This window comes from Arvicola amphibius, chromosome 1 (assembly GCF_903992535.2).
Source record: "Arvicola amphibius chromosome 1, mArvAmp1.2, whole genome shotgun sequence".
Lineage (NCBI taxonomy): Eukaryota > Metazoa > Chordata > Mammalia > Rodentia > Cricetidae > Arvicola > Arvicola amphibius.
The window spans coordinates 177,008,290-177,026,548 of NC_052047.1; the positions used below are offsets into that span (position 1 = coordinate 177,008,290).

Here is an 18,259-nt window from a genome sequence, read left to right on the forward strand (position 1 = left end):
GAGACAGGAGTCCAAGGCCAGTCTAAGCTATATACCAAGTTTCAGGCCAGCAGGAATACATAGTGAGGCCTTGTCTGAAAACAAAACAGAACCTAAGATCTAGAATATAAGTTCATAAAGATCTGAGAACTAAGAAAAGACCTAAAGTCAGCAGAACTGGTTAATTGTGCTCTCTCTCTCTCTCTCTCTCTCTCTCTCTCTATATATATATATATATATATATATATATGTGTGTGTGTGTGTGTGTGTGTTTGTGTGTGTGTGTGTACATATATATATATATTACAGAGTACAGGTTAATTAAGTATTTAAAGAATTTTTTGGAGTTGTTAGTGTGGAAAACATGTTAATGGATGGTTTCTTCTTTCGGTGCTCTATGGTTTATACCTAAGGATCTCTACATTGTTAGAAAATATTTTTTTAATCCTAGTATACCCACAATTTATTTATAATGTTTTGAAAAAATCAGTGCTAAAGGATTTATCACTTTATATGAATTTTAAAAGTTAGATCAAATGATTATTAAAAATTTAGTAGATCAACCTATAATATAATCCATAGATTATTAAAACATAGATTTGGAGCTTATAAAATAGTATTATATAAATAAATAATTAAAATAGCATTTATGGAATATATATTGTGTACAAGGAGTAGTATTAGTAGAATTGGTTAGCTGTCATAACTGTGAAATAGGGATACTACCACCATCCCCTCTCTAGCCCTTACAGTTTGTAAGTAGTTAGATCATTGACTTAACTCACTTATACTAAGATAATCTGGTCATTTGCATGTATAATAGTTTCATCATCTTTCTTTCATAAAATCTAAATATCTATGAGAACACTTTAATTTCTACAATAAAATTGTTTAACTATGGTAAAGAGAAATTATGTTACAATTTTAAATGTTTTGTTTTTAGGGCGTGGATAGAGGATCCAAGGGCCAGATTCCCACTTTCAGCAGCTTTGTTTCGACAGTTACCCAGAAGAAAGAAGCCGCTGAGAACAGAAGCTCCCCTCCCCATCTGGCTCTCCCTAACATCAGGAATGGTAATGGTCCATGTCTCTTGGATGGAAGTTTGTTATAGTATTAAACTATTTCATATGTATTTTTAATTATTTAGCACTTTTTTGGTAAGTTTACTTATTACCCAAAAGAGAAATAAGTTATATAAATATTTATAAAAAGATACAGAATTATTACTTTCAACCTAAAAGTAATAGGTGTTATCTAGAGTAAGAATAAAATAAAAAGTAGTGAATAGTAAATTTTGATTAGAGACTGAGAGCTATAATTTATGTAGAATATGATACACATGTAAAATATGTTTTATGTATCTTTGTATAATGCATTTGACTTAACCTTCTACCATTGTAACAAAATACCTGAGAAAAACAGCCTAACTGAATAAGGATTTATGTTTTAGCTTGGGTTTTAGAGGTTTACTTTCGGGTTACTTAGCCCTATGTTTCAGTGCCTGTGGTGGGATAGAGCATGCAGTGGGGAGGGCATGTGAGACAGTAGTTGATTACTTTACGGCAGACTGGGCATAAGATAGACCTTTAAAAGTCATTCACCAGGGACCTACTTTCTGCCCTACCTTCTAATAGTCCCTTTAGTATAAACTCATGGTTGAATTTAATAAATTGATGAAATTCACACATGCACAATCCATTCACATCTCACTATTACCACCACTATGCAACACATGGGCCTTTTGTGTGGGTACTTCATATTCTGAGCTTCATGACAGCATGTAAATATGTTACAAGTATTCAATATACTGCCAATATTTAAGCAACAAATTATTAGAAAACATGATGGAAAGTATATGAAATATTAGAAATAAACCCAAAAAGGAAATGGGCAAAACTTGCATAAAATATAAAACTATCAAAAGACAAGAGGTTTTAATGAAGAAACTGTAGAAGCATCATTCAGTTTATTCTACTTATTTAATAATTTCAACAGTTCTTTGGGAAAACTTGGCAAAATAATTTCATACTTGATTTACAAGAATAAATATTCAAGAGGATGTAGGAGGACCCATGCCCTTAGATTGCCATAAATGGTACTGAATTACTCAAAAAGCATAATTAGAACAACTGGCAGACCTCTCAAACTAATAGTTAGAATTTTTTAATTGTAAAAGTACTGAAAAATATGCAAAAGATTTTTTTAATATGCAGAAATACTTGCCAACCTAGTAATTCTACCTGTAGGAGTTCAGTCTAAGAAATAACATTGTCTATGTGCAAAGATAGAAAAGAAAGGATACATTGCTTATAGTAAGATTTGGAACAGATTGGCTTACTAAATTATGTCAATTTGTATTGTGAATGCTGTGCTTCTATTAAAAAGAATGTTATAAGGCTATAAAATAACTTGGAGAAATGCCCATAGTACATTATAAGGTTAGAAGAAGCAAATATACAATTAAAGATAGGTTGTGACTCTAGGTTTTGTTTTTTTGTTTTTTTATTTTTTGAGACAGGGTTTCTCTGTGTAACAGCTCTAACTGTACCAGAACTAGCTCTTGTAGACCAGGCTAGCCTCAAACTCACAGAGACCTGCCTACTTCTGCCTCCCGAGTGCTGGGGTTAAAGGCGTGCACCACTACTGCCAGGGACTCCACTAGTTTTGGGTGGATGAAACCTTTGATACTTTGAGCATGCATTTTGGTTTTTCTGAAGGCTTTTCATTCATCTTTTAATGGTTCCCATCAGGAGGATTAGGTATGTGTTGTTAGTGTTTCTTTATATAACATTTTTTTTTGAGATGGGATTTGTTTGTGTAGCCCTGGTTGTTCTGGAACTAGCACTGTAGACCAGGCTAGCCGCAAACTCATGGAGATCAACGGACTAAAGGTATGTGCTGCTGCTGCCACTCAACCTTATGTAACTTATTTTATCATAGAAAATATAAATTACTTACATTTTCTTCAGTGTCCCTTCCCCTGTGAAAACAAATCTTTGAAGTCTGGATGCCTGCCCATCATACTCTAGCCAAACAAAATAACTGTATCTTTGATAAATTATTCTTACAAAATTTTCTTTTTGGCAGTGTATGTTAATGTTAGACCTACTGTACATACAGTCTTAGAGGTTATATCCATAACACTTCATTTCTTAATGTCTGCCTTTGATAGCATCTTGCTTCCTCTAATTCGTTTACACCCACACTCTAACATACGTTTCATCACACATGAGCCCTCTCCTTGAGAGGTATGTGTTTTACAGTTCCACAACACAGTAGGACAAAGCTATAATTGTGGTAGCATTATAGAAATAAATACAGAAAATTGGACAAATTAGATGAGTTATTGAATATGATTTCTATTTAGACATATCAATTGCATAATAACCTTTATATAATTTGGGAAGAATTTTTATTGGACCTCACAATAGTCAAGTAAAATATCCTGTTTGTTATCTCTTGCTACATAATGAATTGTCGTGGTCTAATGGTTTTAAAACAGCACCCAGTTATAGCTCACAGCTCTGTGGGCCACAAGTCTGGATTTCTGTCACTCAGTTTATACTTAGAATCCTTACAGGACCGAAATCAAGACATTGGTTGGGCTGGACGCTACATAGATATTCTTTTCCAAATTCCTTCAGTTTCTGGGAAATTGTTTATTTGTGTTTGTAAGACTGCAGTGCCATCGCCTTTTCTGACTCAGCCTATGGACAGACAGTTCCTGCCATGTGTCTTCCCAGTGACACCAAAGCTTGTTCCTTCAAGGTCAGCAGCAGGATTCTTTTCTTGAATCTTTTTGTGATTCCAGTCTGTTCAGCTTTGCCTTTTGCAACCTACGGAGATGCCACTTCTGGAGGTTTTAACATACCATTTGAGAGGATGCAGGGATACAGTTCAGCACAGCAGAGACCTGGTGAACCTTAAGAGAACTGAAATGTGTGCTATGGAGGATGATAGGAATCAAAATATGGCAGATAGTAGTAACCTTCGTTTGGCCTTTTTGTTTAAATTGCTTAGCCTTTGATTCTTCATTCTCTGATTCTCTAATCATTTCTTTTTATTTTATGGGTATTTATTTTATGTATAGGTGTGTCTGTGTTTCATGTGCATGCCTGTTTCTTGCTTTCTTATCTGTACAGACACCTTGATTTGTGAACTAAGCTTGTCATTTCATGTACCTACAGGTTTTTGAGTGGATTCGTTGACTCTGAATATGTTCCACCTAAGCCAAACTCCCAGCTCTTGCCTGTTTTTCTCTAAAGGAGCTAGTCTTGTGGAATCTGGACTTAGCCCAGGCTTACTCACCTTGGAATTTTTGCTTATGTCCCTCCCTCTCAATGAATAGGTCTTTCAGCAGACTTCTTAACAGAACATTCTTAGTAGAATGTCTCTCTAGACGCCTGGCCACTCTGTCTGAATATCTCCTCAGTTCTGGTCATGTCACAGATGCTGCAGAGAGAATTCTTCTGTTGAATGAGAGTTAAACTGAGTCTCCTTTATGGAGGTGTTCTTATAAGGCTTTGGTTTTTGAGAAGCCTCTCTCACTTGTCATAAGATCATTTCTGTCAAAGTTTTATTCTTAGCAGTTATCCTTTTCCTCCTCTCCTGTTAGCAGGACCTATGGCCAGGTTTTCTCTTAACAGCTTGTCTGACATCTAGTCTCCAAGTGGTGTTAAAGAAGCTGAGGAAGCCCAGCGTGGGCTACCTAACAGCTGAGGGATCCTTTCTTCCTCTAGGTCACCTGACTGGTAAGCCTGTCAAGCTGGCTGTCCTTTGAAAAAGCTGAGCAGTGTAGGCATTTTACCTACTGTAACAGCTGCTAGAGATGATGCCTCTTCAACAACAGCAGAAACAGACCTAGAAGATAAGTGATAAGTGAAGTAGGAGTGGAGTTGTGTGGGAATGGTACATCCTTTTTTTATTTTTTAACCTTTTTTGGTGTTTTTCTTTCCCCCTTTTAGACGTACTTAAAACATGTTTAAAAAAAAGCACAAAACACCTTTAAAAGAAGTGAAGTGGTTTTTCCTCAAACCTTTTGAAATATCTCTTTTTTTCTTGGTATTTCAGGAAAGAGTGACTATGAACTTCTGTTTACCTGGAGGCCAGTATTTTATTCCCAGCTCAGCTGATTTCATGTGTTAATTCTTGGCAGAGCCTTGGTGTGACATGAACTCTTCAGGGCTTACTTGAGAAATGCATCTTTGTCACTCTGAAATAGCTAAAAGAAAAGGTGGTCTCAACTCAGTGGTTAGGTCTGTGTGAGCATCCTATGGTGTATTTGCAGGTACAGTACAGGGTTTCCATTTAGGAGCGTTTGAAGGGCAGACCGAAATAAGCAGTTAGAGGAAACCCAGCACAGGGCTTTCTGTCTGGGGAGAGCAAAGGACAAGCCACTTTAGAATTTCTATCTCGGAAGTGTCTGCAAGGCCTCAAATGGTGCTGAACTCCAGGTTTCCTTTGAACATGAACCGATCTTGAACTAAATCTCTACTCTCTTGCCCTAAACCAGAATAAGTGTCTTATTTTCATTTCTTAACTATTCTTGAAGAAACATGTATCTGAAAATAATTTTGCTACATTAGCTTACTTATCTTTTTCCTACTCTCTGCTCCTTAAGAGTATATTTGGAGAGAGAAGGGGCTTTTGTTTTAGATCAGAATTAACCTTTTAAATGTCACGTTTATGTGATTCAAAAGTAGGCTTACCTTAATCCATCCTAAAGAGAAGGTAGGAAAAACATCCCTTTAACAAGATAGTGTACTTCTTCCTCATACTCCTACCCCCACAGCAGACAGTCTCTTACAGAGTCGCAGGACAGTGCAGCTTCGAAGTCTGCCTGCCTTTCTGAATAGTTTCCCCTTTCCTGTTCTCTTTCTAACCACCCTCCTAGCATATTGGGCTTCCCCAGAGCTTTTCTTCAGTGCTCCTCTAGCCGTCCCTCCCAGCTACGTGGCTGCCACCACCGTCTCCTTTTCTTCTCCATTCTCCTCCTCTAAACAGCTGCGGAGACTTATAGTTTGACTGACCTGGAGCTTTTCTTTTAAGTGTTAATAGAATTGTTTGAGTTTTAAAAAGCTGTAAAATAAGTGTGTCATATGTGTCACCATCACATTGTTCTGTTCTGTCTCCTATATTCTTTCTTCTTTCTTCTTCATTCTGGTCTTCTTCTTTCTTTCTTATTTCTCTCTTCTCTCTCTCTCTCTCTACTCTTCGATCTCTCTCTCTCTCTCTCTCTCTCTTTTTATTATTATTATTAAAAGTTTCTGCCTTTCCTCCCCACCTCCCATTTCCCTCCCCCTCCCTCCACTCCCCTTCCCCTCCCTCTCCAGTCCAAGGAGCAGTTCAGGGTTCTCTGCCCTGCAGGAAAGTCCAAGGCCCTCCCCCCCTCCATCCAGGTCCAGGAAGGTGCGCATCTAAACAGACTAGGCTACCCCAAAGCCAGTACATGCAGTAGGATCAAAACCCAGTGCCATTGTCCTCGGCTTCTCAGTCAACCCTCATTGTCTGCCACGTTCAGAGAGTCCGGTTTGATCCCATGCTTTTTCAGTCTCAGTCCAGCTGGCCTTGGTGAGCTCCCATTAGGCCAGCCCCACCATCTCAGTGGGTGGGCACACTCCTCACGGTCCTGACTTCCTTGCTCATGTTCTCCCTCCTTCAGCTCCTCATTGGGCCTTGGGAGCTCAGTCCTGCGCTCCAATGTGGGTCTCTGTCTCTATCTCCATCCATCGCCAGATGAAAGCTTCTATGGTGATATGCAAGATATTCATCAGTATGGCTATAGGAAAGGGCCATTTCAGGCTCCCTCTCCTCAGCTGCCCAAGGAACTAGCTGGGGACATAACCATGGATACCTGGGAACCCCTCTAGAGTGAAGTCTCTTGCTAAACCTAAAATGTCTCCCTTAATTAAGGTAACTTCTTCCCTGCTCCCCTATCTACCCTTCCTCCATCCCAACCATCCCATTCCCCCAGGGTCTCCCCCATCCTACCTCTCCTCACTTTTCTCTCCACATCTCCCCATCACCCCTTACCACCATCCCACCCCCACCCCCAAGATCCCAATTTTTTGTCTGGCAATCTAGTCTACTTCCAATATCCAGAAGGATAACTATATGTTTTTCTTTGGGTTTCACCTTTATTTAGCTCTCTAGGATCAGGAATTATAGGCTCACTGACCTTTATTTATGTCTAGATCCATTTATGAGTGAGTACATACCAAACTCATCTTTTTGGGTCTGGGTTACCTCACTCAGAATAGTGTTTTCTATTTTCAGAACAGAGAATTCTCAACAGAAGAAGTTCAAATGGCCATAAGATACTTAAGGTCATGCTTAACCTCCTTAGCAATCAGGGAAATGCAAATCAAAACAACTTTGAGATACCATCTTACACCTGTCAGAATGGCTAAAATCAAAAACACTAATTGATAGCTTTTGCTGGAGAGGATGTAGAGTAAGGGGTACACTCATCCATTGCTGGTGGGAATGCAAACTTGTGCAACCCACTTTGGAAATCAGTGTGGTGGTTTCTCAGGAAATTCAGAATCAACCTACCCCAGGATCCAGTAATACCACTCTTGGGAATATACCCAAGAGATGCCCTATCATACTACAAAAGCATTTGTTCAATTATGTTCATAGCAGCATTATTTGTAATAGCCAGAACCTGGAAACAACCGAGATGCCCTTCAATAGAAGAATGGATAAGAAAGTGTGGTGATGGAGGAGTGTCTATGTGTTACTTTTCATTATTAATAAAGAACTGCCTTGGCCCTTTAAGAGACAGAAAATTAGGTAGGTGGAGTAGACAGAACAGAATTGTGGGAACAAGGAAGTAGAGTTGGGGAGACGCTTCAGGCAGTCGCCATAGTGAGTCTCCATGATTCTCCTCTCCGAGATGGATGCAGGTTAAGATCTCTCCTGGTAAGCCACACCTCGTGGTGCTACGCAGATTACTAATATGGGTTAAAGGAAGATGTGAGAATTAGCCAATAAGAGGCTGAAACTATGGGCCAGGCAGTGTTTTAAAAGAATACAGTTTCCGTTAATTATTTCGGGTTGTGTAAAGCTAGCCGGTGGCCGGGTGGCGGGACGTTAGCCCTGCCGCTTCCTTCTACAGTGGGAATATATACACATTAGAGTACTACTCAGCGGTATTAGAAAACAATGGCATCTTGAACTTTTTTTTTTTTTTGGTTTTTTCGAGACAGGGTTTCTCTGTGGCTTTTTGGAGCGCATCTTGAACTTTGCATCCTATATTCTTTATGTAAATATAAACATATATATTATTTCCCTACTTAGACAACTACATGTACATTGTTCATCACTTTGGGTTGTTATTTTCAGTTGCTTTACTTGAGGTATCTTTCTTGTTTTTTACAACTATATTCCATTATATTAGATGTGTACCGTCATTCAGAACCCATTAAAAAATTAGTTGTGTCCACCTTTTTTTCCAACAGAAAAAGTTCCAAAACAAGTGATTTTATACAGATGCCATTTTGTTCATCTGCAAAATATTTGTAAGATATTTCTGGAAGTGGGATTGTCAGATCTGGGCATATATATGTATTTCTACTTTTTTTTTTTGAGTTTTTCATCCAGCTTTCTCTAGGGCCCAGCATCTATGACCCATATAGTTTGTACTTAGTGGATAATTTACTGAGTGAAGAAAGAAATAGGAAGCACTTTTTCTAGGCTGGCCTCTTTGCCCCTCGTGGAGTATCAAATCCTTCTCTAGTCTTTTCTGTAAGATAATCTACTATGAAGTATCTGTGTCATTAAAGATGAGCCTCTACAGAAATGACTTGGATGTCTATGATGAGGGTCTTAAATGAGCATTTCATTCATGCTTACGGTTTTTACTACACTTCACTGAACTTGGTAAAAAGTCAGTCTCCAAAAACTAGTGAATGCATTGCTTATTTGCTCTGATGTCTCAGCTTCTATGACTTATAGGCTTCCCACACACCACACCTTCTTCTTCCTCCCCACCTTTGGCTTTATTTTTGCTAAATGATCAGAAAAGTACTCTTATAGATAGTGATATAAACACCACCTGTTATGACTAATCTCCTCTGGTCTTTCCCTGTTTTGCTTCGTGCCAAAACTGAAGTAGTCAAAAGTAGCACAAGAGCTGAGCTGAAAGACGGAACCTTCGAATTGTTCCATGATTCTTTCTGCCTGGTGCTTACACTGTCAGCTGACTACCTGGAACTGTCGGTCCACTCTTAACCACCTAGGCCTGGATTTGGTTCCCAAACACTCACATCTAGCAATCCCACACCTTCCTGAGATGGTTCAAGGGGACCTGATGCCCTCTTCTGTTCTCTGTGGGTAAAATAAACTCTGTTCTAACAAAATCCCTTCTATAATTCTGTACCATACAGATACATACAGATGTAAACATGTTAGTGACATAGAATGAAGCCTTTATGTCTGCTTTAAGTGAAATCTATAATAAAGCCTTTGTGTCCAGCCTCGAAGAAAATGTGTCAGCAAAGGCTTTGCTATGTTTGATTTAATCAGTAGAGCTGAGAAATTGCTTTAAGGCTATTAAACCTTGAAGAAATGTTTCTCTGGAGAATCTGCATTCTTAACCACCTAGGCCTTTGTTTAGTGGTCATAGAATGGGCAGTTGTGGTGGTGGTGAGCTGTATACTGTCTTCTGCACCTAAGTTTTATAATATAAATAATATTTAAGACAGAATTTGCCAGTATATTGGTTTTGATTGATCTTTGAAGGGTATTTTTGGTTTTGTTGGGGTGATATTGCTACATTTACAATTTATTAGTACCTGTTTCCAAGTAGGTCTCCCTTCTGCTACTTGGCTTTATTCTCGATAGAAGATTGACCACTGTTCCAATAATGAAATAATGCAGGTTTTATATTATCTTCAGGCTAGGTTTGAAATCAGGCATTGTAATATACAAAGTGCCATTATAGGAAAGTTACTTTATCTCATCCTATTATTTTCCCATCTGTAAAATGAGGGTAATAAAAAGCTATCCTGTGAAGATACAAGTATACATGAAAAAAAGCCTTTATAAAAACATATTCAGCTCCATGTCTTATAAAGTTCAGCAACTATAAGTGATGAGTAAATTTTTATGTTTATATTGTTTGATGTCTGCTGTAGGTGCTTGTAGTAGAAAGAGAAAACTCACCAAGATGCTAAGTCTTTATTTTCTGAAGGAGCAGAGGGGGTTCAGCCTTCTTGGAAAACACTGACGTCCAAGTAGCTCACTCCAGTTACTTTATTCAAACATAGACAAGGTTAATTGGGGCTAGGAAAGGTTCCAGCTACCAAAGTTACCCTTGCTCTTACTGCCTGCGAGAGCAGACAACCCCCAACACATCTCAGTCCCTTTTGATTATGATTAGCCGTAATCAAAGTAAGAACCCCAGGTCTGCCAGGAGTATCTTAGGACAAAGGTTGTTGCAGCCGAGAGCTCTCACGTAGCACCAAATGCAGATTTCTCCAGAGAAACATTTCTTCAAGATTTAATAGTCTTAAAGCAATTTCTCAGCCTCTACTGATTAAATCAAACATAGCAAAGCCTTTGCTGACACATTTTTCTTCGAGGCTGGACACAAAGGCTTTATTATAGATTTCACTTAAAGCAGACATAAAGGCTTCATTCTATGTCACTACATGTTTACATCTGTATGTATCTGTATGGTACAGAATTATAGAAGGATTTTGTTAGAACAGAGTTTATTTTACCACAGAGAACAGAAGAGGGCATCAGGTCCCCTTGAACCATCTCAGGAAGGTTGGGATTGCTAGATGTGAGTGTTGGGAACCAAATCCAGGTCTTCTGCAAGAGCCCAAGTTCTCTTTAAACTGCTGAGTCATTCCTTCAGCCCCCTTTATATTTGTTTAAAAAATGAGACATGAAATTCTGAGAAATAACTTGATCTGTACAAGGTCACATTTTCCATTATCTGTTTGCATTATAACAGCCACCTCAAAACTTAGCAATTGAAACAATAGCAATATTTATTTAATTCATAAATGTATAATTTGGAAGGGAATCTCTTTTTCTCCTGAGCATCATCTGAGTTGTCTTGAAAAAATTAGGGGCCTAGAGTCACCTAAAGGCTTGCTGAATATATTAATGTGCCTGGAGTCTTAGACTATAGATTGGACTGGGTTTATATGTGGCTTCCTAGCTCTGTACGGCATAGCATCTGAATTACAAGATTGAATATCCCAGAATGAGAAAGCCAAACAAAACTTATATGTCTTTTATAATCAAGTCATGACTTGTCTCACATTTTATTAACAGGGATTCATTAAGACTGACCCATATTCAAATGGATGGCAACTTAGACTCCATCTTTTTATTTTTAATTTTTTAAATATTATTTATTTTACATCCAACTACAGTTTCCCCTCTCTTTTTTCCAAGTCCCTTCTTCCCTCTCACCTTCCCCGCTCAATCCTCTCCTTCTCCATTTCTACTCAGAAAAGGGAGGGGCCCTCCCATGAATATCAACAAAATATGGCATATCAAGTTGTAATAAGACTAAGCATCTCCCCTTGTAGTAAGTTTAAGCAATGGCAACCCAATAGGGTTCTCAAAAGCCAGAGAAAGAGTCAATAGACAGCCCCTGTTCCAACTATTAGAGGAGCCCCACAAGAAGACTAAGCTGTACAGCTGTCACATATGTGCAGAGTGCCTCAGTCACCCCTATGCAGGCTCCTGGTTATCAGTTCAGTCTCTGTGAGCTCCTGTGAGCCCAGGTGTAGTTGATTCTATGAGTTTTCCTGTGATGTCCTTGACCCCCTCTGGGTCTTACAATCCTTCCCTCCCTCTCTTCAGCAGGATTACCTAAACTCCACTTAATGATTGGCTGTGGGTCTCTGCATCTGTTTCCATTAGTTGCTGGATGAGGCTTCTCTGATGACATTTGATCTAGGCACCAATCTTTGAGTATAGTAGAATATGTTAAGAATCATTACCTTGACTTTTGTTGGTTCTATCCTAGGTCTCTGGGTCATCCAGCCTTAGGGTCTTGGCTTCAGGCAGTATTGGGTGGGCTCACTCTTGTGGCATGGGTTTTGAGGCTAGAACAGTCATTGCTTGGCCACAGTCTCTGTACCACCCTTATCCCAGCAACATCCTATAGGCAGGACAGAGGTTATGGCTCACTTGGTGTCCCAGCCCCCTCCACTGGATAAAGTTTGTCTTGTGATTGAAGGACTACTGAAGAACCTATGGGCTATTTTAAAACGACCACATCTGTGGATATACTGTGTAGACCTAGGAAAAGAAGATAGGGCTTTTGATTCTTCAAAAACTGTCCTTAAAACATGCTCTAGAGCAGGACACCGTACCTGAAATGAAGCTTTTAGGTGGCATGTACATTTTACTTTTCCTTTGCTACTTCAGCTTCTCTATTACAGATCATGATACTAATCACAGTGATAAGAGACTTTTTAAAATATTTTATTGTTTTGTAGGTCCTGTTTCTCTGTAGCTTTGGAGCCTGTCCTAGAACTAGCTCTTGTAGGACCAGACTGGCTTCGAACTCACAGAGATCCACCTGCCTCTGCCTTCTGAGTGCTGGGACTAAAGGTTGTGTGCCACTACCCACCCGGCTTTGTTTTGAATAGTTGTCAGAACACAGTCCAAGAATGGAGTCATGTGAGAATTCTGGATTCTTGTAAGAAAAACTCTAAGAAAACAAGATGAGTTTTATGACCTCAGTTTCTTCAAAACACAGAATTGTTCTTGGGATGTGTTTTAGTACTTCTCCCAGGTGTATCAGATAGAAGTGAATTTACATCAGCTGTTGTAATCCATATGCCTCTTGGAAAACTTTTTTTTCCACATGTGACTTGTCCTTGTGGTTGTAAACTTTACTCAGATAACTCTACTTAACCTTCAGAGTATAAATTGTCCAGTGCTCTGAATAAAGCTGGCTATTGAATGAGACTTAGTTCATCTCATTTTAGGCTCTGCTTTTCCCAGGTTCATGCTGCCAACTGGGACAGTAAACAAATGGTTACAACATAAAGAATCCTGAAGTGCTGCTATCTTAAGAAAGGGCGAGCTACTCCCAGGCAGGGCAATCCATTCAGTTACACACCCAAGTTGGCCTTTTAAGTTCTCTGCCTAGGAATAACTGATCATTTCATTCATTTTATATTGAGCTGAGGTTCCAAGAGCTTCAGCGACTATCTAAGGTTAACAGAGTAACTCAGGAAGCAATAGATCCAAAGCCCCTTATTTTGAAGTCTTGTGCTTTTTCCATTACTTATGAAACTTGGAGTATAATATTTTGCTGTTTGTGTATTAAAAGCAGAAACTCTTTGTATGCCATTACTTTGTGTCGGCAGCACATAGACCCAGGTTCCATCTCTTGAACACACAGTCTACATAGACACTGTTGTTTGTTTCCTTTACCACCTGTACTGGCTGTGTGGGAGCAGTCTTCATATGGCCAACCAAAATGTCAGTTGTAGAAAGCTTCATATACCATTTCAACCAGTCAACCAATAGAAATAGTGAGATGGGAAAATTTTGCTGATAATCTCACATTCTTATAATAACTGCACTACAGTCCACACATATTTTAATATGCTACCAGTCCTCAACCACAGTCATGTTCTTCTTACATTGCTTCAAGTGTTTTACTTAATGTTTTCTAAGCAACCAGCTAAAATTGGCAAGCAGTTATTAAAGGAAGGAAAATGATTACTGCTATCAATCTAGCACAAAGTGTTCCCAAGTATTGGCTGAATGAAACCTAAATGACAAGTTTTCACAAATGTAATTTAGCTTTTTTTTACTGTATTACAATATCCTCCTATATTGCAGAGTTGCATATGTCAGGACAAAGATTTTCCTGTTCTATTTATGTTATCGATATGAGGTTTAATTAATCACCATAGTTATTGGTTTTCTCTTTTGAATTAGATTTTAATAACCATCTGTGGGAAAACGCAGAAAGCCTATCTCTAGAAACAATGCCTTGATATTTGGGGACATAGGAGCAGCTGTGAGCTGTTTATTTTTCCTTCCCTTAATAGCTGAATGGCACATCCTGTAATTTGGCTTTCATTCACTGATATGAGCAAGGGATTTCAGCTCCTTTCAGACTTGGATTTCATTAACATGTGTGCTAAGCATTCTGCAGGGTTTTTTTCAGTCAAATTACCCTTTGTAATTTAAATAGAGCCTCTGATTGGCCCTCTGATTGCCTCACTGAGCTATCCCCCTGGCCTTTAGCATTACTAGTTCTCTTACATAAGACTCCCCTGACTCTCGGGTTCTGCCAAAATCAAATTCTCTTACTAATTTGACCTTCACTGCTCTTCTACCTCAGCGTGGTATTAATAAAAGTGAGTGGGTATAAAATGTCCATTGCTTATCAGCTTAGTTTGTGATAATAAGTTCATCTTGAATGAATCTATGTTTAATAGTGGGTGTTATAGCCAGGTTGGAAAAGTGTGTGGGAAGGGATAAGGAAGGGTAAGCCAAGTGAAGAATGTGAAAAACTAAAACTGCCCCCCCAAACAAAGATTGTAAACAAGGACTGGGTTTATTTCTCTTTTCTGCTAAAATGCCCCCTTCCTCTTATAAAAATTTCTAAAAAGTCTTTATGGAACTATTTCATTTTAGTTACAAACAAATCAAGCCTTAATCAAATTTTTTACATTAAAATTACTAGCTCTTTAATATTTGCATATTAGTAAGAGGTATGAAATAATTATAGAAGCAAAGAAATGTAATAGTCTATTGTGTATTGTCAGCATCACATCACTAACCACAGTATACTTCCTAGACAAGCAGCATCAGCACCCTCCTAAGCAGCAATGCTAGAACATCAGATTCTTATGTCCTGTCCCAGCCTGCTCATTGCAGACCCCTAAGGAGGGCCCAGCATCAGTGTTCAAGTTTGCTTAGTAAAACTTGAAAGCCATACTCTCTGAATATGAAAATTGAAAACTGTACTATCTCCTAATATTAAAGTTTATTTTAAAATAGATTACCTTAGTTAGCTTTTTATAACTAGGATGAAATAACCTGAGAAAATCAGTTTAAAGGGAGGAAAGATTTAAGTCATTGTTTTCCGTCCCTTGTCACTTAACCCATTATACATGGGAGAAGAAGTAGAGTTGCTCCCCCAAGGCAGCTGGAAGGTGACAGAGAGTGTGTTGAGGATAAGATAAAACCCCTTTTGAAGCACACAACTTCCAATAAGTTTACTGGTGTGTTTTGAATGAGAATGGCCCCCCATAGGCTTACAGATTTGAATGCTTGGTCACCCGGGAGGAAAGTTGCGAGGAAGTGTGTCAGTGGAGGTGGGCTTGAGGTGTTTCAAAAAGCCAGGCCCAGTGGATATCTTCTGATGTCTGCAAATCCAAAGTAAAACCTTTAGCCACTCTCCAGCACCAGGTCTACCTGCATGCCACCATGCTCTCTGCCATTATAATGAACTAAACCTCTGAAACTTTTTGCAAGCCCTATTAAATGTTTCCTTTATAAAAAGTTGCCCTGTTCAGGTGTCTGTTCACACACAATAAAACACCGACTGAAAGCGTAAACCTCTGCTGTAGTTAGACCCACCTCCCTCATAGTCCATTAAACTCCCTTATCATCAGTAGATGAGGCCATTGATGACATCAACACCCTGATGATCCTTTACTACTTACTGGATTGTTCTTAGTGTTTACATATACTTCAGTGAAGGAAAATACATTAGAAGAGATTTAGATTGTAATTTTGTAATCATAAATATTCATAAACTACTAAGAGGAAAAGTAGATATAAATCAACTAGTGCAGTTATGAGAGAATTTTCTGTTTTCTAAACTAAAAATTAAAGGCCTAGTGCCAGATTCTGTGATCACAGCAGCAGAGACGGTGCAGCCTTTCAGTCTCCCTTATAGCACTACAGCACAGGTCAACTGTTGTATCGCCGCTTAACGTTATGAACATAATTTACAGTAAAATTAACTGATAAAAATGGCCAGTTATAAGCCCTAAAGATAAGCAGAACAAATAACCCAAAACATATAAGTTCTCCCTGGTGTTAGCTGCTGGACAAGAAGGTATCAGGAGAACAATGAATGGGAAGCGTTTAGTGGACCTTGAATAAGAGAGTTCAAAAAAATAGGAATTCACTGATGAGCTTAGAAGGCAGGTTTCTGAAGCTGAAAGGATTTTATCAAGAGCAGGAGAATACAGGAGAGGTCTCTGATATAGGTCTAAAGGAAATAAATCCTGAGGATTCTCTGAGATAACCCAGGGTTATAACAAAGTTAAGCAGCATAGAGACAGAAGAAAAATCTACCTGAGTACAAGTAGGAGGGAGGATGGGGTAATAGAGATCTCACGAAACAGCAACTGGCCCAAGTGCATGTGGTTCTGAAAGCTCAGAAATAACATTTTCAAGTAAAAATTAGCAACAAAAGGGTCATGGTCAAGTTTTGTAATTTTCAATTACAAATTTTTATTATAACAAGGAGCTAAGAAATAACCATGAAGACAATGAAAACACATGAGAAATACATGCCACAATAAGTAAGATCTTAAACATATGTAACTACCTGATGAAAATGATAGAACACTTGAAAGAACAAATATAGGTCAGAACAAAACTCAAAAATAAGATCTTACTTATTATGGACACTGATAAGAAAATGCTAAGACTTACAAGTTATAGAGGACTTATATAAGGAATTTACATGTTTTTGAAAAGTTAATAAGCAATAACAATATTAAGTTTCACTGAAATACTCCTTGAAAGGCACCTTTGAAAAGGAAGGCAAGAGAAAGAACTATACATTTCATTGATAAATGGCTTTGGGGAGAAATGGAGATAGGTAGTAAACTCTATATGAGGTATAGCCAAATAGCTGTTAAAGGCTCTGACTGCACGGAAGACATGGCCTAATGAATACCTGTTGAAAGTGAAGTGCTTGGGGCGTGTCAGTCTCTGGGATGGGGTTTGTTAATATGACCCCAAAGTGAATGCATTATAAAATGCTCTGTTTTCTGTTCACATATTGGCTAATTTGGAAGAGTTTAGATTCATTACATTCTCTTAACTTCACAGTGAGAGACCTGCCACCACTTTGTCTTGATGTTAGACAGAAACAGCGGATGTCTGTGGATGCATTACCATCTGAAGTGAAGGTCCCAGCCCTTCCAGAACCTACCCTTCCTAGCCAGCCCAAAAGTGTGAAAGACTTTGAGTAAGTTCCAGCTCACTCTTCTGTGTAGAATGATAGTGATCTGCATGTCAGTGGTTTACGTAGCTTAACACCTTTGCCTGAATTTGTAAATTGTTAAGATATCAGACAAAAGACACAAAAGATACCTTGACAACATATCTTAAGTTGAAGATATAAATAAATGTGTGAATAATGGGCGGTGGATATATTGTAGCAAAAAAGAAGCAAACACTAAGAGATTCTTGAGTCAAATTGAACCAAAAAGATGTCAGTAAATAATGAATTCTACCATTAACACACACACACACACACACACACACACACGAATTCATCTACTGCGTAACCATACTGAAAAAGCTGTAGCATCACTCTGAATTTGAAACACTGAAGTGAGAATGGGAAAGTCAGCTCCAGAAGCTGGACAGTGAAGGAAAAGGGAAACATGAGGGTACACGTCCATAGTTCTAGCACTCAGAAGCCTGAGGCAGGAGCACCCCAAACTTGAATCCAGCATGGACTACAGAACAAGACTCTCTTGGGGGGAAAAACTTTTTTAAAAAGAACTTTTTAAAAAATAGGTAAATGAAAACATTAAAGCTGAATTGATATTTTAATACAATTAAGGACTATATATTTATATGCTAACTTTTTTTTCGAGACAGGGCTTTTCTGTGTAGCTTTGGAGCCTGTCCTGGAACTCGCTCAGTAGCCCTGGCTGTCCTGGAACTTGCTTTGTAGACCAGGATAGCTTTGAACTCACAGAGATCTGCCTGCCTCTACCTTCCTAGTACTGGGATTAAAGGCATGCACCACCACCACCTGATTTATATGCTATTTTATATCAACTATAACAATTTATGTTGCTTTTATTATTTAGAATTATGTAATGACTTTCATTTTTTAAAAAGAAATGCTGTTTTATCTGGATGATGTTTCTCTCCACTTATGGTTAATATATGGTTTTGCTTGTTTTACTTTGTTTTTAGGGAAGATTTAGAAAAAGCTGAGTCAACAGGAAATTGGAAATCAGTACATGCTTTTTATATAACAGCATTTGATTCCTTCGCAGAATTAAATGCTGTGTTTAAG

At 38.4% G+C, this 18,259-nt stretch overlaps 1 protein-coding gene across 1 annotated transcript in view; it reads left to right on the forward strand.

The window, feature by feature from the left end:
- The window catches only part of Hectd2 (HECT domain E3 ubiquitin protein ligase 2), a 68,708-nt gene that overhangs the window by 16,472 nt on the left and 33,977 nt on the right, over positions 1 to 18,259 (forward strand). The window contains 3 exon segments of the mRNA XM_038311918.1: positions 923 to 1,052; positions 17,053 to 17,191; positions 18,157 to 18,259. Of these exon segments, the coding sequence (XP_038167846.1) occupies positions 923 to 1,052; positions 17,053 to 17,191; positions 18,157 to 18,259 (372 nt within the window).